Source organism: Chenopodium album, chromosome 26 (assembly GCF_948465745.1).
Source record: "Chenopodium album chromosome 26, dcCheAlbu1.1, whole genome shotgun sequence".
Classification (NCBI taxonomy): Eukaryota; Viridiplantae; Streptophyta; class Magnoliopsida; order Caryophyllales; family Amaranthaceae; genus Chenopodium; species Chenopodium album.
Genome location: NC_137859.1, coordinates 31,688,217 through 31,711,821, shown reverse-complemented (window position 1 = coordinate 31,711,821; position 23,605 = coordinate 31,688,217). Strand labels below are relative to the sequence as shown.

The 23,605-nt window shown below is 35.5% G+C and overlaps 2 protein-coding genes across 2 annotated transcripts; one reads left to right on the top strand and one right to left on the bottom strand.

The window, feature by feature from the left end:
• Positions 1-2,505: 2,505 nt before the first annotated feature.
• LOC145616298 (E3 ubiquitin-protein ligase UPL7-like) lies at positions 2,506-20,400 on the top strand. The gene is made up of 15 exons (XM_081670998.1): positions 2,506-2,626; positions 2,812-2,934; positions 4,314-4,554; positions 6,447-7,033; positions 7,907-8,893; positions 9,232-9,563; positions 10,245-10,523; positions 10,613-10,865; positions 14,295-14,465; positions 14,568-14,660; positions 15,295-15,402; positions 17,921-18,037; positions 18,187-18,276; positions 18,397-18,509; positions 19,907-20,400. Exons 1-14 carry the CDS (start codon positions 2,603-2,605, stop codon positions 18,478-18,480), a joined length of 3,489 nt encoding a protein of 1,162 aa, XP_081527124.1. The 5' UTR covers positions 2,506-2,602; the 3' UTR covers positions 18,481-18,509; positions 19,907-20,400.
• Positions 18,966-21,628, bottom strand: LOC145617470 (GDSL esterase/lipase At5g03820-like). Its single transcript, XM_081672172.1, has 5 exons — positions 21,379-21,628; positions 21,017-21,147; positions 20,614-20,847; positions 19,929-20,184; positions 18,966-19,294 (listed from the first exon to the last, which is right to left on the bottom strand). The coding sequence occupies exons 1-5, from the start codon at positions 21,626-21,628 to the stop codon at positions 19,101-19,103; spliced, it is 1,065 nt and encodes a 354-aa protein (XP_081528298.1). The 3' UTR covers positions 18,966-19,100.
• Positions 21,629-23,605: the final 1,977 nt, after the last annotated feature.

The window sequence follows — 23,605 nt, the reverse complement described above, 5'->3', positions numbered from 1 at the left end:
GTTGTCTTTTATCTTTCTACTATTAACATATGTTGAATATGGTACACAATAAGAATAACAGTAATAATAACAATAATAATAAGAATAACAGTAATAATAATAACAATAATAATAATAATAATAATAATAATAATAATAATAATAATAATAATAATAATAATAATAATAATAATAATAATAATAATAATAATAATAATAATAATGTTAGTGCTCCTCTTACGCCACTTGTCAAGCCTGGTGGTGGTATTCGGCCTATTGCTGTGGGTACTGTTTGGAGGCGTCTGGTTTCAAAGGTTGGTGCTACTTTGATTGGTCCGCGTCTGGGAAGTTATCTAGGAGGTCTTCTGTTTGGTGTTGGGGTGTCGGCAGGTGGTGAGGCTATTCTTCATGTTGTTAATCGTTTGGTTGAGGCGCGTGGTGGTGATGTTGGCCTCTCCATGTTATTAGTGGATTTCCAGAATGCCTTTAATTTGGTAGACCGGTCGGCTTTGTTGCGTGAGGTTCGTCTCCGTTGTCCTTCTCTCTCACGATGGGTTGAATTCTGTTACTCTACTCTAGCCAGGTTATTTTACGGGGAGCATATCTTATGGTCATGTCAGGGGTCCTTTGCTTTTTGCTTTGGTTCTTCACCCGTTAGTGTGCCAAATCAGGGATTCTTTTTACTTATGTTTGCAAGCTTGGTATTTAGATGACGGTGCTATTATTGGTGATACCTTAGTGGTAGGGAAAGTTTTGGAGTTGATTTTAGCGGAGGGACCTCGTCTTGGACTCCATGTCAACGTTGAGAAAACGGAAGTATTCTGGCCCTCGGAGGACCCTCGTAGCCGTCTCGTCGATGTCTTTCCTCCAGATATTGGTCGTCCTGTGCATGGTGTTAAGTTGCTGGGTGGTCCTGTCAGTGCTGATTCCTCAAACTGTGGTGAGCTTGTTTCGCAGAGAGTGTTGAAGACCATTGTGCTAATGGATGTTGTTGCTAAGCTCGATGATCCCCAATGCGAGTTGTTGCTTCTTCGTCCGTGTACTGGGGTTTCAAAACTCTACTTTGCTATGCGCACTTGTCCTCCTCGTCCTTTTGGAACGGCGCAGGTTTCATTTGACGTGGCCCTTCGAGCTTCTTTGGAGCGTATTGTAACTGCTTCGGGGCCTGGTTTTGGTGATTGGCAATGGCGACTTGCCACCTTACCTTTTTCTTATGGTGGTTTGGGTGTCTATTCGGCGGGTGATGTTCGGCATTACGCTTTCCTTGCGTCGCGTCTCCAGTCTTCTGGTGTTCAGGCTACGCTTCTTCGCGATTCTAGTATTATTGGTCCGGGACCGGCCTTTGATGGTGCACTTAGTCTTTTTAACAGGATTGTGGAGACTGACCTTTTGAGTAACCCTAGTGAGATCGCTGCCCTTAGACTCATGAAAAAATTGGCAGATATATATTTCACGAAGGTCACTGCATCTGTGGATTCCACTTTCTCCTTATCTCCGCGTCAGGTTGCCTTATGGAAGTCCCAACAGGGGGATCACTCTTCAGCCTGGTTGCGGACGGTCCCGATATCGGGTTTGGGTCAGACTATGAATGGTAAGACTTACCGTAGTGTTCTTTGCTATCAATTGGGTGTTCCATTGTTCCCCGTTTCAACACCGTGTTCTACTTGCTCAAGGGTTTTTGATGGAGATATTTATGGGGATCATGCAGTGTCTTGTGCTGGGATGGTAGATATTAAACATCGGCACAACGTTGTTCGTGACACCCTTGTTGGTATTTGTTTTCGGTATGGGATTTCTGCTCGAAAGGAGGTTAACGTTGGGTTGACTGGAGGGAATGAGGGGGCGCTAGGACCGGCAGATGTGTTGCTTTATTCTTGGGATAGAGGCCGTGATGTATGTGTCGACTTGACGGGGTCTTCACCTTTGACACATTCGGGGTTGTCTGACTTCGTTCCTGGTCGTGTTGTGTCGGCGGCGGCTCAGCGGAAGCTGGACAAGTATGGGGCACGTTGCAGGGCTATTGGCTATGGTTTTCTTCCTTTCTCCTTTTCTTCATTAGGGGAATTAGAAAAGGATGTGATTGCGTTGCTGAAACGGGTTCAGGCGTTCGCTAAGACTCAGGATATTGGTGCTCGTGCAGCTGCTCACATCTTTAGTAGGATCGGGTTCGCTATAGCTAGAGGGGTGGGGCCCACATTGTATCTCGGCTCCCTACCAATTTCTTGTAAATTGATTGAATTTGTAGGTTTTTTGATGTAATAATAATAATAATAATAATAATAATAATAATGATAACAATAACATTAATAATAGTAACATTAATAATAGTATTAATAATTCCCCTAAAAAAAATAATAGTATTAATAATAATGTTGAAATATGCTCTACTCTGCTATTCTGAAATCTGCTCTGCTCGCTCTGTTCTGCCGAAATTTAATCTGCTCTGCCAGAAACTCAAAAGAACACGGTTAAACCTTTTGTTATTGTTATTGTAGAGTAGAGACTAGAGAGAGACCGAGGAAAAAGGAAAGTACTCCGTAACTTAGTTTTGGTGAGTTTGGTGCTCCTTTGGCAAATCAATCAAAACAGAAGCGTTTCAACGCAAGATGATCGCATAATTTTCATGGATGATCTCAACAAACATCTGGTAAATTCATCTTCTCTACTTTCTCTCTCTTATCTTCTGCTGAAATTCTTCTTAATTTTGAACATTATTTGCCTCTAATTTCCATAATTTCCCCATTTTTTCACAAAATTGCTTTCACAATCAAATTCTGTAAAATTTGGTCAAAATTTGATCCAAATTTGTTAATGTTGGATGCAATTTCTTAGGTTTCACTACGAGGAGCAAGTTCAAAGGAAATTACAAGGGATGCCCTTCTTGAGAGGGTTTCCCATGAAAGAGAGCTCCGGAATTATGCTCGGCGAGCTAGTTCCGCTGCTCTCTTTATCCAGGTACTCTAATTTTCGTTGTTTTACGCATTATTCGTATTTGTCGTTCGGTTTGATCTTAGTAATCTGCCATTTTGATTATCAATGTGACATAGTTTGCAATCTGAATGTCAAATTTGATTGTACTAGTTGGCAACATGTTGTGCTTATGATTATAGATTGGAAAAATGGAAAGTGGCAATGCCTTTTTAGTTTTAATTAGAAGGTTTTTTATGCTTTCGACACGATTATTGCCGCCTGTATGGTAGTGTTTTTAAGACTGAGGGATGCAGTTTACAACGCGATCAATTTGTTAGTGCTAAATGTTGGTAACTATGGCTAGTAGTTTAAGATTGGCTAAAGTTCTTAAACAAATTGGCGCTGCATTATTTGCCTCTTAACGATGGTAAATTGTATACACTTTATTATCAGTAGGATGAAGGAGACCCTTTGTACAATTTATCTTTCATTAGGGTTTGAATTACTACTAGGCAATTTGTATATCAACTATATTCCTAGTCTATGATGACATTTGATCTTCATATTTATGTAAGTTCCGGAGTTAGCTATTCTTACGTGTAATCTTTTTGAGGTCCTTCAGAGAGTAATGCAAGCTTTATGACCGTAGAAAATAATAAGTGTCAAGATGTGATGTAAGAGTTTCGTAAGGCTTATACTTGACAAATTCTATCTAGTTTTTCTACATCTCATCTGGTACTTGGGCATTAAAGGTTACTGCCGCTCAAGGTCACTAGATTAATACCTTGGAATGTAGTGGGTCAAACCATATCTTTTGTAATTGTCCTTTTTCATTTAGTATTTTCAGGAGTTTTAGCACCTTATGATCCAACGTTATAGTCTATAATTATAATCTTAACTAAGATCAATTTCTTAAATTAAGTTTTGCACCTTCACTAGCTAATACTAGCACCAACTAACTCCTCGGAGACCCTTGACCATTATTGACGAGAGGAGGCATTTCGTGATATTACATGCATATTGGCTACATGATAATCAAGAAAAAGCATTTATGCAATATGGTGGAGCACTTGTAGGCAAAGAATATTGTTTAAGAATGATTTAGGATGTTGTGAATGCTAGTTGCTTTTGCAATGCATGGCCTACCACTTTGCAGAAAAAACTTGTTTCATTGCAGTCTCAAACATGTAAATAACAAGATTGTTGCTGAGGAAGATTTATATCCTAAACCGATATGATCTAGCCTCATGGTTTTAAAATTGGTTCATACACGACATGTCGGTTAATTGGTTGGTATGCAAATCTTGCTTGTATTTGTTATTGAATTGCCGCCTTGATTTTCATATGCTGGTGAACTGTATCTGCTTGTGTGTCTGGTGAAAGGTCACTACAAATTTAGCTAACTTTCTTGTAAATGTTATCAGAGGGTTTGGCGACGCTACAGTGTGACAATGAGAGTGGCATTAGAGCTTCAAAAAGAATGGGATCTCTCCATACGTGATGCTTCTAGGCCAATGAGTAAAACATGGATTTCCTGCTGTTTATTGAGGCCCTTCCTATATTTTATCACCCATTTATCTCTCAGACGGCGTACTGTCCAAAGCCAGGCTGTGAACTCTATGCGTAGTTGTTTTGTGATATTATTGGAAAATTTAAATTCGACAGGTAACTTTATTTGTTTGTGTACTTATTTTGATTGGCTAGATGTTATTAATTCTTATTTTAATTTTGATTTGGTGTGCTAGAATTCGTTATTATTTGAACTTTCTCGGTTATGATAAAATGTGTCTGAATTTGACATTGCTATATGTTGTCTTAGTGAGATGACAGTCTGATACTTTGCTATCTTAATGAACTGCCTTATCTGAGTTTTTGCTCTTTACTTGAGTGTTATAAGAGATCTGCATCATGTGGGAAACTTTTTGAAAGGATACTTTTTAAACTTTGACATTCTGATATCTTTCTTCCATGAATAAACAACAGAATCAAAGAGTGCTTCATAGGAATGGTTATAAAAAAAACAAAGATTTAAAGTTCCCATAGTTCCACAATAGTCCAAACTATGCATCTTTGCAGCTCCTGTGCATCCAATTTGACTTGGATACTAAGTCCGTGACGAATTGTGCAATTCTTTTCTTTTCTGAATCACACTATGACCTATCCTCTAGCATGAAAATTTCTCTATCTTGCTTCTCCTCTCTCTCATATCCAGTTTCCCTAACCTATAGTTCTTATTCAATCTTTTCTCTACTCCATCCCTACTTTCAAATCTGGGTATTAACCTGCATTGATTTTTAAACTTCCTAAACCCTTTATCACATCTTGCAAATTTGTTGTTATGAAAGGCCTTCACGTATGCAAATTATCTGGCCCAAATTACTTTTCAATTTTAATCCATTTGATTAAATACCCTCAGCCTATAGCAGATTGAGAAAAGCCTTGAAATTGATGAAGTTTACTTGCACTTAGTGCAGTTTGGGGCACCCTTATATAAAACCATTAAGATGTAGTATTAGTAATTTATGTTGTGCATGCGTGTATGCATGCACACGTTGATACATACATGTGTATTTGATACGTTGTGATACTTCTAACCCATCTTCTTGCTGCTTGGATAGACCTGAAATTATATGGTGTTTGAGAAGATTCCACATTGACTCCATTCTTTTTATTCCAAAGAAACCTGTCAATCTGTCATATGGTGGAAACTCGAATCCTGCGACCTCTATGTTTATGCTTTTGTATTAGGAAATGAAGCTTTGTTGAGTTTAAAAAAAAAAAAGAGCAGATTTGTTCATAATTGTTACCCAAATTCCCCTTTGCATCCCCATGCCTATTTGAAAAGGTGTTTTGAATAAGGGCCAAAAAATTGAGAAGAGTGAAACATTTTGCATCATGGTGATATAGCATGTAGTTCAAGGAGTTAAATAGAAATAAAATAATGGGTTCTTATTTGTCAAGAAAACAAATATAGAAGTGTAGTTATATGATTACCATTTGTAACTATTTTATAGTACAAGGTCATATGTTGGAAATCATTGGCATTGTTAGTGAAAGTGGAATAAGCTCTTAAACAAAATATCTCTAGAACGTAGCATTCATTAAGGGTTGTACGAATAGTTAATCTAAATTTGGATTCTTAGATTGCAGTATATAGGGATACTTGTGGCTTTGAGTTTTCTAATTTTGCCAAAATATGTCAATGCTTTTCCAGTCAAATGTTCTGATGATGGCCTCCTACCTAGGGTCTATAATAACATGAATCCTAATGTGCCTCTACTTCCTGTGGAGGTTCATGTTTTGATGTGCCAATAACCTTCTTGATCGCTTTTCTGAAATTTAGTTGTCTATAATCTACCTTTTTTCCTTTTAGGATGAAAAAGAAAAAGGAAAAAACAAAGATTGATTTTAAAAATTCATCTTTTCTGGTTATAGAAGTATTGTACAGTGGATAACTTCTATGATAAATAACTTATTAATCCTCTGCAGTTTTTATCATGTCATATAACAATTTGTAATCACTGTATTTGTCTTCTTATAAATTTTTCTTTTGGTAGACTTAAATATAAATTTCTGCGCTTTGGCAATTGGCACAAATGAAGAGCAACATATGTGGAATTATCAAGGAAAGAAGCTAGTCTCTTTATGCTCATTCATACTTGTGGACTATGATAATTACTCACTAGGGAGTAGTGAAGTTGTTGCTGTTACATCATTATTGATGCGTTTGGTTATCACCCTTGCTGATTCAAGGGGCTGGAAGTGCATATGTGATGAAAAACGTGAGGATGCAGACAGTGCAGTAAAGGATTTGGTTAGATTTATTGGCAGTGACAAAAGTGGCCTATATAGATCTGTTGGGAGGTACTTGACTAAGTTGAGTGCTTCTCATTCTTCACAAAGTGTTGTTCAGAAGGATGATAAGTTCTTGATCACTGCCAGTGCAATAACTTTAGTATTGCGACCATTTCTGGTATTCAACACCGATGAAAAGGATTTTTTACCACTAGATGTGCAATGTGCTGCAGAGCAGTATTGCTTATTCATACTTACAGTACCCTGGCTGGTTCAATGTATCCCAGCTGTGATTCTACGTGCTTTGAGTCATAAATCTACTTTACTGCCCTGCTTTCAGACTCTCCTGGTGAGTAACAAGGCCTGCTAATAATATTACTTTGACGTTGTTGAATTGTTAGTCATTAATACTAATGGTGGACTGGTGGATCATTCTGAATAATTTAACTCCCACTGTTCTGTTTGTTTGTTTGTTTGTTCTGCACTATTATTGTTGGCTCTTTATTCTAAAAATGTTATTAAAGGTTGAGTGGGTGTAAGAAAAAGGTGGATTTAGTAAGATTGATGGAGTAATAGTGTTGATGGATGTAAGAAAAAGGTGGATAATTGAGGGGAAGATTATGAATGGTGCTTGCAATATAAAAAAACTCGTAAGTGGATAGAATAATTAAACAACTCAAAACTTAAGGTGGGTAGAACACACACACACACACAGTAGAGAGAGTTTGATAAAGAAGGTTACAATTGATGGCGGTGTAGAGGGGGGGGGGGTTTAAAGTATGATAAAGGTGTTCTTTTTTATTTGGGTCTCCTTCGTTTTTCTTTTTGGCAGGAGAGATGCAAGTGAGGAAGGTATTTACACATAGCACAAAGGGACTTTTTCTTTCAAACAATAGAAAGAGAGGATCTCTTTGTTTCTGGAGTCTTCTTCATAGTTCTTATTGGATTATGTATATCTTCTTTGGGCTCACGCTCATGGGATCTTCCTTAGTGTGTTTTCTTTTTTTTTTTTTTTTTTTTTTTTTTTTTTTTTTTTTCTGTTGGTGTGTGTGATTGAAAATTTTAAAATTGTTTTCTTGAGTTTGATCTGCTCATTGTAATACTTCTTTGTTCAATGGAATTTCTGTTCTTGTGATAAAAGAGGTGTTACTGAAATAACTATGTAAGGACCTTGCCGTATAAAACTTCAGAGGGCTGATCATTTTATCGCAGGTGATGGCAGATCTTAAATAAAAAAATCTTGATGGAATATTCAAGGATGGATCTCTCTGGAGCTTTGTATCCTAATGATATACCCTGTGTTGGTTGGGCTCTTTCAAACATTATAAGCTTGGTAACAGGGAGAGAAAATGGCTCCTCTGAATCAAGCAGCTTTACTGATGGTGTAGACATTGCTGGATATGTTCAAGTTCTCAATCTCCTCGCTGAAAGATTCTTTACCGAGATTGAGAAAAATCGATTTGCAGAAAAGGAAAGACAAGAACTATTGGAGGATGGAAATTCTTCTGGGACGTATAACCATATAGCGGAAATGACCTTTGGATCCTTACATTACATGGACCTTTTGAGACCTGTTTGTCAACAGGGGCATCTTTCAAAGCTCATGGTCGCAGCAAAGAGCAGTGCTTTCACAAATGAAAATGACTCCGTTACTACAAAGTCAGATCTAAAACACATTAAAGTTTTGGATCTGCTTGATATTGCTCATTATTACTCTTACATGATCAGAATATATTCAGCCTTGAATTTGATGCTCGGCCCATTACCAGTTCTTAATATGCTATCTTTTACTCCTGGATTTTTGGTCAGCATCTGGGGAGCAATGGAGCATGCTCTATTTCCTAAAGCAACTCAAGCTTCTGGAGATGACTTGTACCATGCTACTGAAATGTATGGGAACAAGTCTGCTGGGAATTCAAAAAGAAAACAAAAACAGCCTAGTAAAGATGGAGCTGCTAAATGGGTTAACGTATTTTATAAAATTAGTGGGAAATCCCAGACAGATGCAGATAATAGCTCTGATGGGATTGACAGTCAAACTGAAGACAACCAGATAAAGACCAATCTGGATGATATGTGGGATGTAGAATCTTTAAGATGCGGTCTTGAAAGCATTTCAAAGGAAAAACTATGTCTAATTCATCTGTTTTGTGCCACGTATGCACACCTGCTCTTGGTTCTTGATGATATTGAATTTTATGAGAAACAGGTAACCTCTGCTCCCTCCATTCCTTTGTATTGTTTACACTTTGATTTTCATGGTCTCCAATGCACACCTTTGACCACATATATAGATTCAATATGATATGAATAAACAATCTAAAAAGTGATATATTCAAGCTGAATTTAACAAGATCCCACATGATATGGTTGTGATGTTTATAATAATACAAATTTAACGTCAAAATTTAAAAAGTTGACCATAAAAGTCATAATGTGAAGAATAAAAAGAGAAGAAGGGAGTATTATTTATTGATTGTAGATCTTACAATCCATTGTTTGATTTGTTTCTATTACTAATATTGGGCATCTTGTTGTGTAACATAGGTTCCTTTCTCCCTGGAGCAGCAGCGCAAGATTGCATCAATGCTAAATACACTTGTTTATAATGGCTTGCTTCATAATACAGATCGGCAAAATAAGCCGATTATGGATGCAGCATCTAGATGCCTACAAATGCTATATGAAAGGGACTGCAGACATTGTTTTTGCCCTCCTTCTTTGTGGCTTTCACCAGCTCGCAAGAGTAGGCCTCCAATTGCTATGGCTGCCAGGACCCATGAAGTTCAGTCAGAAGTCAGATCAGATGACAATTTGACCTTTCCAAGCATGGGTTCTTTTATAACTGTGACTCCTCATGTATATCCTTTTGAAGAAAGGTGGGCATAGCCGCATAGGTTTTTAAGTTCTCACACTATTAACAAGAATATAGAATGAAATCAAGACCTGTGATATGATTGCATATCTTTGTGAATTTGGCACTTGTCCTCTCCTTGAAATTAGAGTTTTATGACCAATAATGACTCTAAGCATGAGGTGTACGAAATATCTTCATAGATGTCTCCTAATCGTTATCACACCTGTAAAGTTTTGGCTTTTACATCTAGCTCTAGCTCTGGCCATGGGTCATAATTGATACAACTGCCAAGTGGGTGCTATTTCTCAGCTGAAGCTGGAAAATAAAATTGACAATGACTTTGAACCAAATATAAACCTGTGTCACTGTGTGAGATCCTCTGTAGCTATGCTGATCCTTTTCTCATCAATAACTTTTAATTTGATCATCTCATCCATTACTACGGACATGTGTTCTCCTTTTGTATTTGCCCTTCCTATATTATTTGTTGGTAAAGAGGCAGGGAAGGGGAAGAGGGGGGGGGGGGGGGGGGGGGAGGGGGGAGGGGGATTATAGGTTTAGGTTTGAGGGTCAAAAGGCAGTTGAAACTCTTGAAAAAATTTTGTATAGTCTGAGATTTACATGATATCTGCCTAAGATTTTGTGTCTTTCTACTCCAAAGTCTAAACTAGTCATTATATTTACTTGTTTACCTCATTGGCAGGGTTCAGATGTTTAGAGAGCTCATCAAAATGGACAAGACTTCTCGCAGGATGGCCGGGGAACTCAATGCCCCTGGTGAGCGATCCGTTGCGATTGTAGTTCGTAGGGGTCATTTAATTGAAGATGGATTTCAGCAATTGAATTCTCTGGGAACAAGATTGAAATCAACTATACATGTTTCATTTGTTAGTGAATGTGGTCTTCCTGAGGCTGGCCTGGATTACGGTGGTTTGTCTAAGGAGTTCTTAACTGACATTGCAAAGGCAGCGTTTGACCCACAGTATGTTGTCTGCATGCTTATCTTATAATCAAAGTAATTGATTTCTTTTCATGTAAGTAAAGCCTGCGTTTTGGATTCTTGATCCTAAGGTATGGACTGTTCTGTCAGACCTCAACTTCTGAGAGACTGTTAATCCCCAATACTGCCGCAAGATTTCAAGAAAATGGTGTCCAGATGATTGAATTCGTTGGAAGAATTGTTGGAAAAGCTCTGTATGAAGAAATCTTACTGGATTATTCATTTTCACATGTTTTTGTCCAAAAGCTTTTGGGCCGCTATTGCTTTCTTGATGAACTCTCTACCCTTGACCCAGAGCTGTATCGAAATCTGATGTATGTGAAGGTAAGATTGATTAGTTTTTAGTATCATTCATTGTAAAGCCTTTTTCTGCCTATTTGCGAGTAAAAAAACCTGTGGAGTATATGATGTGTAAGTAGCAGAACTACGTACAGATGTGGAGAAAAAGCAACATCAAATTGGTGTCTTTTTGCTGGATATGTGGCCATTTGACAATTCTAAGATATAAAAGCAACAATAAAATATTGCTTGGCATTTGATCTGATTAAGATATAGCCAAGCTTCTAGGAGAGTTTTTAGGGCTCAATAGCTGAAACTAAGCCAAACACTACATATTTGGAAATGGTTTCTAAACTTAAAATGACTTCTAGGAGGGCTAGAAGTAGATGCTTTAAATTGGAGCTTCTCAAATCATTTTTTCCGGGAGCTGTTAAGATCTTTTAATGAAAAATTTCCAAGTCCAAAACACCCTCCACAATTCATGAATTCCCTCCTTGCTCTTATGAAAAATAACTTCACACTCCATTTTCATCCTTTCTCCTACTATAATGGCAGCAAGGTTATTTTCTTTTATTATTCTTTCAATTTGAAGAATAGAAGCACAGGTGCATCTCCTCATTTCTTCTTGTGTTTAATCGAGGGAGAGGAAAAGGCGCACGGGGTGTGGAAAGATAGATATGATTGGTAGTTGGGTTGCAATGGGGTGTGGAAAGATATATGTGATAGGTAGTTGGGTTGCAATGGTTATTGTATGGCAGTTTTCTGGAGATGACAATGATGGTTTGATGGTGGTTGGCTGCGTGTGGACTTGACCACAAAGACTTTAGAGAGGATGGATTATGGAATAGAGATGGAGTATGGGCCTATTTGGTTTAGAAATGGATCAATTTGGATTCATTTTCTCCATTGTCCAAGAAGTTGGAAGTATATTATGGTCCAAACAACATCAAATAGTTTATGTTTTGAAAATTACATCTATAATAAATAATAATGTGGCCAAACATCTCAAAATTTCTCCAGATATAGTTTCTGGAAAGTGCTTCTCAAGAGCAGAAGATGTTTTTTAAAAACTTAATAAAGCTTTAATATATCCATCTTTTGAAGTCTATTTTTCTTTAATCAATTTAAATTTTGGATTATTCTGTTTAAAAAAATCTTTTCACTTTGATTTCTTTATGTACTCCCTCTGTGTTTTAATAAGTGTTACACTTTGACCGACATATGGCAATTTAATTGACTTAATTAAAATAAGAGGTAAAGTGGGGTAGTTGAAGGATTAAATTTTTTTTAAAAGAAAGATAGAGGGGTTAATAGTTTAGTGAAAAGTAATGAATGTGAGGGGAAAGAAATAATAAAAAAAAAAAAAAAAAAAGTAGCAGTGGGTTTGATGGTGCCATGAGAGGAGAGAGATATAATATTAAAATGTAGCTTTGTGCCAAAAAAGAAAGTGTAACACTTATTAAAATACGGCCGCATTTGGTAAGTGTAACACTTATCAAAACACGGAGGGAGTAGTCAAGTTGTTGACTATATGTTTATCACATGGAATTGACATTGTAAGAGACTATTTATTTTATTGCTTTATGTGAAATTGGGAGGGAAATCTAACTCTTAGGTTTGGCATACTCTTTAGATGCATATCTGAGTCGAGATAATCTAGAACTGTTGAAAGAATTTGCTGTAATTGGGAGACAAAATTTAAATAATAATCCCTTTGTTCCACAAAATTCTTCCCATTGATAGATTCACATAATACGGAAAATTGGGAAGAATTTTAAGGAGTGGCTCGAAATGGAAAGTGGGAAGAATTGTATGCAACAGAGGGAAAGGAAACAATATATTCAGTAGCTTTTCATTGGTTTACTTTACTCAACATCTATAATTTTTTTTGGTTGATGCTAGTTTGCCTCAATTATCTTCCATACCTTTAACTTGTGACACAAGAGGCATCATAGGTTGAGCCATGAACCTCCCAAAAAAAAAAGGTAAAGATATGGGCCATAAATGAAAGATCAATTTATTGCTGAAGACTGTCTTATAAATTTTCTAATGCTTATGTTTATAAGTTGAGGGTAATTGAGGCAAAGTTGAAAACTTTTATTTTCTATGTACCTTTTATTTTCTATTTTAAGATCGAACTTAATATCATATCCCCATGTCTCTGGTAAAGTTGAGGGTGAGTGGGTAGAGGTTTTTAGATGTACACAACGTGTGTGTTACCCAAATATAGAAAAGAGGTTGTTTTCTTCAAGACTCTTGATCAAAAAGGCAAATGAATGACCTACAGACTACAATACAATAATCAAAATTTCAAAAGTGAATTGATTGACTAACAAAGGCAACAATACAAAAAATGCAGTCCAAAAAGGCTTTCCTACTGCATATACAACAACAACAACAACAACAACAACAAAGCCGTAGTCCCAAAATGAGTAATTCATACTACTACATATATAAGAATAATAATTGGTTTTGTATTAAGTCATTGTAATCCAAAATTGGATAATACAACATTACGAGTCTCTTGATGACTATTTTCTGGTTAGATGAGAAAAACTTGATTTAATATTTCTCGGGCCACATTGAAAGTTGATGAGCTTTATAGGATGATTTTTATGGAAGGTGAGAAAAAAAAAATGTTGACAGTATATAATATGATGTTTCTATGTCAATTGCAATTTGCAAGTATAGTTGGAAGGAAATATGGGCATTTTTTATGATTCTGTGGCAATTTTAGTATGGAAAGACCAGAGTCTATGGAGCAGTTTTCATTAGACCTAGCAATCTTAACCCGACCTGAATGACCTGCCCGAAAACGACCTGAAATTGACCTGAAATCTGAAATCTACCCGACCTAAAAGTGTAGTTGACCCCATCTTGATCCAACACCCGAAATGACCTGACCTTATTGTACCCGAAGTTTACTTGATACCCAAAATTACCCGAGTCGAAGTTGACCCGACCCGAAGTTGACCCGACCCGAAGTTGACCCAAATTTTAGTCCTGAACAAACTCGATACCCTAAAGGTTCTGAACTATATTACCTAATGACCGATTGCAATGATACCAGATTGCAATGTTTAAGCACATCCCATGAAAATTACCTAAAATTACCTAATGTTTAAGCTGTGTTCAGACCTCGTAGGGCTTTCAGACCTCATACGGCAAGTCGTAATGTAATTGTTTTTCTGTCCTGGCTAATGAAAGATCGTATACTTTCTTAGAGACTAATGGACTATATACCCGTGTCTTGTAACCATGGTTTTTTTTAATCAAATATGTTCAGATTGTAATGGTTGCAGCTTACATGTTTAGCATTGAAGATAGTCGCAGAAAAACACAAAATATAATGCTGTTGATTATCACTTATCCTTTGATCATGTGGATGGATGGTAGATTATTGCACTTAATATGTCTTAACTCCGAGGCTTAGTCTTAGGTTTGTGTGACTTTTGATGGTACCCTTGTTTGCAGAATTATGAAGGTGATGTTAAGGAACTTTCATTTGATTTTACTGTCACTGAGGAATTATTGGGCAAAATGCACATCATTGAGCTTAGACCTGGCGGCAAAGACACGATTGTGACAAATGAAAATAAGTTGCAATACATTCATGCTATGGCAGATTATAAACTTAATCGGCAGGTACTTAGAAATGTATACAGTGAACTGATTGTATTTTCAAGGGCCTGAAGGCTGTTGAACATGGTTTCATGCAACTTACTGACATGTGATGTAAAATTGCAGATCTTGCCACTATCAAATGCATTCTATAGGGGATTAACGGATCTCATTTCACCATCATGGTTGAAGTTGTTTAATGCCAGTGAATTTAATCAGGTATTATATTTCATACTATGCTTCTCGATGCTGGAATATATATGAGGTACTCTTGAAATATAGCAAAGATATGTAATCATCATTACACACCCTATGATTTGCAAACACTTTTGAACTGTAACCATGGTACCTCTCTTAAAGTGGCCCTGATGTTATCTATATACTTCTTATTAAAAGAGGTAGAGGTGGACAGCTGTACATCTGGATTGACTTGGCTATAACTTTTTCTATTTGCAAAAAGTGTCCTGATGTTATCTTTAATTTTGAAGAGAACAGCATTGTATCTGGATTTGGTTATAACCTTTTCAAACGTATAACATATCTGCTGTGATTAGTGATAATAAGTTGGCGATGCTGATAATCATTGATCATGAGGTATTTGCTTAGTGGACTCAAAATACTAAAACAAACTGCCTGGTCTGATGCATAATGTTGTAAACTACCCCTGCAACTTGAAATAACAAGAACTAGGGAATGAAAAGCAGCAGCATTCCTGAAATTAAACACGCACATACATCCTTTCACGCTTGTTCCCACTCACAGACTCACATACACATATTAGTGCTGTTTGTAATTATTTGTGGTAGCTATAATGTCAAATATTTGGTTTGAACAATGAATTTATTCTCCACAGTTGCTTTCAGGTGGCAACCATGATATTGATGTTGATGATTTGCGGAAAAATACACGGTATACTGGTGGGTACTCTGAGGGAAGTCGAACTGTCAAACTCTTTTGGGAGGTACTTTCATCTTATTAAAATTTTCTGTGGTTGTGGTTTTATCATTTTGTTCCAGTAAAAGATAAACGCAGTTCGCGCAAACACATCCTATTCATGTTGGTTATTCCTTTCCTTGGTTAAAGTAAGAAATGGGGTAGATGAACAACCATGTACTCGTTCCTCTTAACTTCTTAACCACATGCCAGCCTTGAACCAAAGATTCATTTTTGATTTTGAAACTATGAATCAAAAAAATTCCCATGAGGTGCTTATCAACAAAAAGACTAATGTAGGCAAGGGGGTCAACAAGGCTGACAGCTATATCAGGAACCATCATATTCGTGTGAGGTTTTGCTGCATCTTTGATGGCTCGCATTAATACACAAGATCAGTGTATAAAAAGGCGTGCATAGGTGCTAGGCGATTAGGGTTGAGTGCTTTTTTTGGCTCAAGGCAAGGCACACATAAGCCAATTTCTTTAGCTGTTTTAAATTGTGTGCCTCACTTTAAAGAGGTGCACCAAAGCGCAGCTGGACCTTTATTGCCTCATTGCGCCTTGAGCTTTTTTATACATTGCACTAGATTTAGAAAATCCTTTCTATTTAGTTTTTGTAATCCATACACTTGCTTAGCTAGTGGTATCTATATTCTTTTGTTAGTGTGAATCAATGTTATTTAAATCTAAACTATTAAACCTCTGATCAAGTAAGTCTTTCAACTTTGAAATCTTGGTGGTAAAGCATGCTGTTCAACTGCATGTACATGGAATGGTAATATGAATTTAAATAGTAGAAATCTTGCAGTATCTGGCTGTCCGACATTGCTTTGTCAAGCTGTGTGCTAGTGATATTGCTTTACAAAATCTGAATCTAGTGCTGGGGCAGTGAAAATGTATGGTGATCTGCAAACATTGTTTGTTTAACCTTGATTTTGAAACAAATAAGGGTTTTATACTTTAGACATCAGATGTTAAAAAATTACTCTAAGATTTAACTCTCACATGGTTTGAAAATAGGGTTTTAGTCGAGATTGCGGGAACGGTCACATTGTTGTGGTAACAAAATTGATGTATAGATCGCAAACCATGTGGTGGTTGTCATGATGTGAATTTGATTTCCAACATATTTGTAAGCTATTAAAATAGTAAAGAGTAGACCACTAGACCATCAAAGGCTTAGAGCTACTACTGGGGAGACTTAAGGATTTTTTCAATATGTCTCTTTATAGCAAGTAAATTTTGAGTGAAATACAGGATGTAGCATTCAACGCGAGGTAATTCGGGATGCCACTTTTGGACAAGATCATGATTTTTGGAAAACGCTGTTAAACCAGACGATTTCAGTTCGGTCAATTAAAAAATTCTTTACAACACAGCTAAACTGATATGCACTTTGATATGCAACTAATTATTCTGTTCCAACGTTTTGAGCTATTCAATATCCTAAGGCCCTGTTCTTTTGAGCTTCTGGGCAGAGCAGAGCAGATTTCAGCAGAGCAAAGCAGAGCAGAGCAGATTTCAGCAGAGCAGAGCAGATTGAAACAGAGCAGAGCCGAGCAGAGCAGATTTCATTATTATTATTATTATTATTATTAATATTATTACTAATATTATTATTATTATTATTACTATTATTATTATTATTATTATTATTACTACTACTACTACTACTAATACTATAATAATAATAGTAATGATTTATTATTAATATTAAATATTAAATATTATTATTATTATTATTATTATTATTATTATTATTATTACTACTACTACTACTACTACTACTACTACTATTGTTACTATTATTATAATCATTAAATTTTATTATTAAATATTAATTATTATTAATAATATTAATATTATTAAATATTAACTATATTATTATTATTAATATTATTATTATTAATATTAATTATTATTATTATTAAATATCAATTTTTAATAATATTATTATTATTAAATATTAATTATATATTATTATCAAATATTAATTAATATTATTATTAAATATTAATTATATATTATTATTATTAAATATTAATTATATATTATTATTATTAAATATTATTTATTTATTATTATTATTATTAAATATTAATTATTATTATCATTAAGTATTAATTATTTATTATTATTATTAAATATACATTATTATTATAATAATTCAATATTAAGTATTAATTTTAAGCAGAGCAGAGCAGAGCAGATTGAAGCAGAGCAAAGCAGAGCAGAGCAGCTCTAAAGAACGGGGCCTAAGTAGTTTGAAAATGACGTTTCTTTGGTAAAGATGTTTCAGTTTAATTGACGTTAAAGTCCATGTGTGATTCTTTCCTCATCACTTAGGTTTCTCTTTATATCTCTCTCATCATCATATGGATTTTAAAAAGGTGTTAACCCCCCCCCCCCCCCCCTCCCCCCTCTTCCTCCTAGCGTTGCAAATTTTCAATTATAAAAGAACATAGGAGGTGATTCTAATTAAATTTTATTTTAGGCTGGATTCGAGTTGCTTAGCTTACATTTTTTCTGGATAAAATCTGACAGGTCTTGGCAGGATTTGAGCCAAAAGAACGGTGTATGCTTCTTAAGTTTGTTACAAGTTGCTCACGAGCTCCATTACTTGGCTTCAAACATTTGCAGCCAACTTTTACCATCCATAAGGTATTCCATGAACTTTGGATTACCTAGCTAGACTTATTTGTTTGGATAACTTAGTAATAAAATACATGATGATGGTACTAGTGTAACAACTCTGTACTGGATACATGACCAAAAATATTGTGTTTTGTTGCTATGTTATCCAATCTTAGGTTGCATGTGATGTACCTCTTTGGGCAGCGTTTGGAGGACAGGATGTGGAGCGGTTACCCTCAGCTTCTACATGCTACAACACTCTAAAGGTATACTCAAAAACACCTATATATTATTATATTGCTACGTAGTTGCCACTTTGCTGCTTAGAACATACTTATATCCTGTTTACTCTTATTTTTTACTCTTGCTCTCTTCCTTTGTTATAGCTTCCTACCTATAAAAGAGCTAGTACATTGAGGGCGAAGCTTCAGTATGCAATCAACTCAAATGCAGGGTTTGAACTTTCTTGAGTGGTTTTGGCTGCTTACCAGTTCATGAGGTATCAATTAGCTTTTACTTTTCTGTATATTGAACTTTTAGTTTCTGCCATATGTAGTTGGTTAAAAAAAAAATATATGATATCCATCGAGCTTGGTTTCTTGTGATTATTTTCCCTCTAAGCATGGGTTGATATGTCACATAATTTGCTAATTGAAGTCCTGTCCAAGTAGTATTTGAAATATAGATGCCGTTAGAATGCTTATATACTTTCTCGTGGTCATTAGTGATTGATGTGATGTTGGCTTACTTGTCATCCTTCCCATACCTCCAAGGGTAAAAGGGGTGAATAAGAGAAGGAACTATAAAACAATAAAGAGAATTTAGAAACAAGAATGCATTGTAATTAATGATAATCATAGGGTGGAAAGCTAATATGAATTGTCCTGGATTTGATGACAGAACCTTCATATTTACCTATATGATGGTGTTTTGTCAACAGCTAGTACTGCTAAACTCCGCATGTTTTACTAGGAGCAAAATTAATTAACTCTCAAGTTACACTCCAAATATATTACATCTGCCAGAGAAGCAGAGTGGCCCAAGCTCCATTCTGCATTTGTAAGGAAAACTAGAAGTGTTTCTTGATGATTTAACCTATCAGAGGAAATCCCTGTGCTAGGAGAGCACCGGCCAATACACTGTTTGCTGCTTCAGAGGGATGAAACCCATCCCAGAAAACATACTGGGTGGCGTTGGAGCATGTCCCTACGGATCTTTCATTGCAAAGCAGGGATGTTTCTATTGTTCCTGTTCCACAGCAAGCTTTTCTTGATTCAAAGAATCCTGCATCAAATAGTTTTCTTCAAAACATGGGACTTGATATTCTAACTTAAGCTTTATCACTTAGGATTAATCCTTTTATTCCCTTCACCTTCCCTTGTTAAAACTTATGTCCATGTATAATATGTGAAATTTATGTATTAGGCTGTCAACTTGTCATAAAATAGGCCACTTACTACTTTAATGTCAAGTTTTTTTTTTTTTTTAAATAAAATCTTACCCTTAATGATGTCCTTCATTTATTTAAATAGTCTAAATTTAACGCAAATATCAAATAATTCAAATGTGACTTATTTTTCAGGAATATTGGGAGATTAACTTAGTTTAAGGAGTCTCATGAGGTCTGCAACATTGGGATACATTTTATTTTACCGCCTTTTGCTTATGTTTAGTTGACAATATTTGAGTGTTGTGCTTCCCCAATGCACCAACTTAACCAATAATTTGTCCAATTATTTACAAGTAAAAACTATATATTTTGATTTTAAAAGCATAGATCAAGGCAAACATAACAAGATTATGCATCACTATGTTATTCTTATCAGACCATTTTTTTAAATTCATTTTTTAGTTATATAACAGGAAATCTAATTATTGTATCTTTGTGCATTCCAGGTGTAGGTGGAAGAGAGATTACCATTTTCCATGGGATGTGCTATGATGTCTAGGAGAGGCTGGTAGATGTCAAAGACCACCAATTTCAAATCCGAGTGTTTTGACTGCAAGTTTTGTGCCATGCCATTCAGTTTGTTATTAAATGAAACAGCATCCTTGTTAAGCCTTGCTACGCATTGGTTGCTTCCTCCTCCGAACAGTGTAATGGCTGCTGGCAAGCACCCCATTGGCGGTAAGCTCGTTACTCCTATCCTTCTTACTCCAAGTCCATACAATGTCTGTAAAAGTATATCACTATCGAGTTAGTATAGATTTTGTTAGGCTCAAAGTGGAGTGAAAAAGAGTCCTCTTTTACTCTAGGGAAAAAGGAGAGTCTTTAACCTCAAAAGTATTCATTTTCTTTGAAACGTTTTTTTTTTTTTATTTACTAATTAATCTAGTGTAAATTTGTGTGCATTATTGTTATATCTATTCAAACTTTATTTCGATTCCAATTTCCAAATTTAGTGCATATTTTAATGGAGTATTATGTATTTTTTTTAAATATAACCCATCTTAGAGCGAATTATTGTTTTATCAGCACAAAATATGTATGTTTCTTCTCCAAATACATTAAAAGAAAAGCACCTAAAGTAGATCCAAAATTCATTGTCTAATTTTAGTGAGTACTTAGAGTGTAAAATGAACAAGTAAGGTGAGACAGGAACCTGGACAAAGTTAGCGAAGGAGGTCATGAGAATATCAGCAAACTGATCAGGTGTATACTGTCGGTAGATGTAAGGGTTAATGTAGTAATTCTGTAGATAATCACTGTTTCCTGCACTCAGAATATGAATTCCACCTGAAAACATCCCTTTTGCTTTCTCACTCCCCACCATTTTTGTCACCTTACTCTGATAATCCTTGTAGTACCCCAACTGTTGCGTCAGCGATATCGCCCGCTACAAATGCATACACCCACAAAATTCGTCATAATAAATAAAAAATTACCGTCGAACAGCATTAGAGACGGAATCAAGTTTTTGCATGGCTGCATGCGAATTTTTTAATTTTATTATTATTATTATTATTTTTTTTACCCTTTTAATGTGGGGGGATGGTGAAACTTACATATAAGGTGGCTGTTCTCTCAGCATAACCAGAACCAGCAGACGCAAAGTTAGCACCCATCAGTAAGTTCTTTCCTCGTGCCGCTTGGCTGAGGTAAGACGGTGGATACGCAGTAAACCCCAGATTCTCAGCTGCCAAAACCAAAAAAAATAAAACCCATTAGCCATTTTGCACGTAAAATGGGGAAATGATTTTGGCACACCCCAAAGTGAGAGCACAGTTTTCTACGCTCTTCTCACATAGGGGTGTGCCTAAATCAATTTAGGGTGTGCCAAAATCAATTCCCCTTAAAATGCACACACACGCACGTACACACGCACACACACAAACAAGAACAGAGAAAGATAATTAAGTTGACTCACCAGTGAAATCAGTAGCAAGTTTACCATTGCAGAACCTGCCAGTAGCCTGATGGGTGACAAAGTCTCTTCCATAAGGAGGGAAGTTAGCTCTGATGAGAGTGTAGAGGCCATTGTTGTTGCCTGAATCAACAACAGAGTCCCCAAATATGCAAAGTATGGGTACCAGAGGCTCCCCAAAACTCCGTCGAAACACCGAAACAGCGAGTAAAAAAGTAAAAACCAGTACATTTTTTGCAAACCCCATTTTCATTGTTTACTTTGAAAATGGTAGAGAGAAAAGGAGGGTAAGTATAGGGTTGAAATATTGAGGGTAATGGGGCGAGGACAGTTGAGGTTGTAATAAAGAAGTCTGGGCTGTAAATCTGTCAAATTGGAGTAAATATTTTTGCAGTAAAGCTGCTCATTGTTTACTGGAGTAACATTACTACTCTGTATTTACTTCTTGTTTTGGGGTGGATGGTCTTGCCTCTTCTTTGGTGCCCAAAACTCGAGCCATGTTCGACAAAACTAGTTATACTTGTTACTCCCTCCGTCCCTAAATTTCATTTTTATTTCTAGCATTTATTCCTCACATAATAGAGAGAAGTAGGAATGTAATTTAGGGACGGAGGGAGTAACTATTAGGCTTTAAGTTGTTGTTAGTTGTCGACTAATAGTTGTTAGACGTTAGTTGTCAAAGTAACTATTTAAGGTCCGTTCAAAAAAAAAAAAAAAAAAAAAAAAAAAACCTATTTAAGGTTTGTGATTGTGTTTGATGAAATAGCTTCGGGTAATAACATGTAAGTTTGCAATAATCATGCAGAAGAAAAGTCCACCTTTTTTTTTTTGGGTAATTTTATATGTAGCCCTAAGGGATATATATAAGCATTTAATACATTCTTAAAAATGATATAAAATTAAGAATTCATGATAAAAACACGCGTACATCTGTGTAATTAGTGTTTATATTTTCATGATTTCCTAATTTATACAGTTTTCTAGTGCATTTTTAATGCTTATATATAGCCCTAAGGTCTATGTATAACATTTCCTTTTTTATTTTTTTTAATCTTTTTAGAGAAATAAAATACTCCCTCCGTCCCCGAAAGAACGACCCATTTGGCCTAATTTTAGTCCCAAAAAGAATGACCCATTAGCATTAAAATACCTACCAATTTGCAACAATATTTGTGCAAAATTAGCTTTCCCATATAAATTTTGTTTTTTCATGTACTTTTATTACTATATTTCTCTACTTTTTTATAAACTCCATGTAAATTTATCTTCCAATGTACTTTTACTTCTTTTTATTTAATTTTATTGATACACGTAAAATCAACCCAAATGGATCATTCTTTCGGAGAGCGGAGGGAGTAATTTTTTCTAGAATTTAATTGTCACTAAATTTTGTGTACTAATTCAAGTATCAGTAATTCTCAGCTTGATACCTTCACATTTGGGAAACGTAATGAAAATAAAATAAACTATTTTTAAAAAGCGGTTTGTCCCGTCAAAATAAAAACGGTTTGTATTACTTGCAAAAGACCTACCTAGCATTGTATTTAATGAAGTGATTAATGAAAACGAACAAATTAATTCTAGATCGTTTCAACCTAATCCTTCCCTCTTATCGGTGGTAAGTTAAAACGAAGTACTAGTATAAATTCTAGTATAAACGAAGTACGAACTTGTTCTCTTCACCTTAAATAAGAAAATCTGGTCTGATCTGTATTGTTCTAATCTGGTTTAGTTTGATCTAATTTAACATTTTAACTAAACTTTGACCACATTTTAATACCAATCTATAAAGAAAAACATTATCAAAATGGATCTTGTTAGATTCATCTCATCATGAACTTTTTAAATATGTAATATTTATAATTTTTTTAATACGCAATTAATGATATTTAACGATAAGTAAATGATAATCAAAAGTTCTAATCTGGTCTGATGTGGATTTTTCTGTCTGGTCTGATCTGAATTTATTAAGGAATAAGTAATAAGTATTTGAAATGTGTTAAAGAGAACAACTTGTCTAAAATCTTCCTTAAACTACATGTCCACCTCTTTATGTTGCAGATTTGGTGAATTTTTTTTATTTGTTATTTTGTCAAGTGACTTAGATGTATGTATAAATGCTTCCTATTTCATAGTACTAAAATATTAAAATACATTTCTATTTAAGTATATGCATCATGTGTCACCCCTCTAAGCACCAGAAAGTCTGAAACGTGACAATACCTCTAAG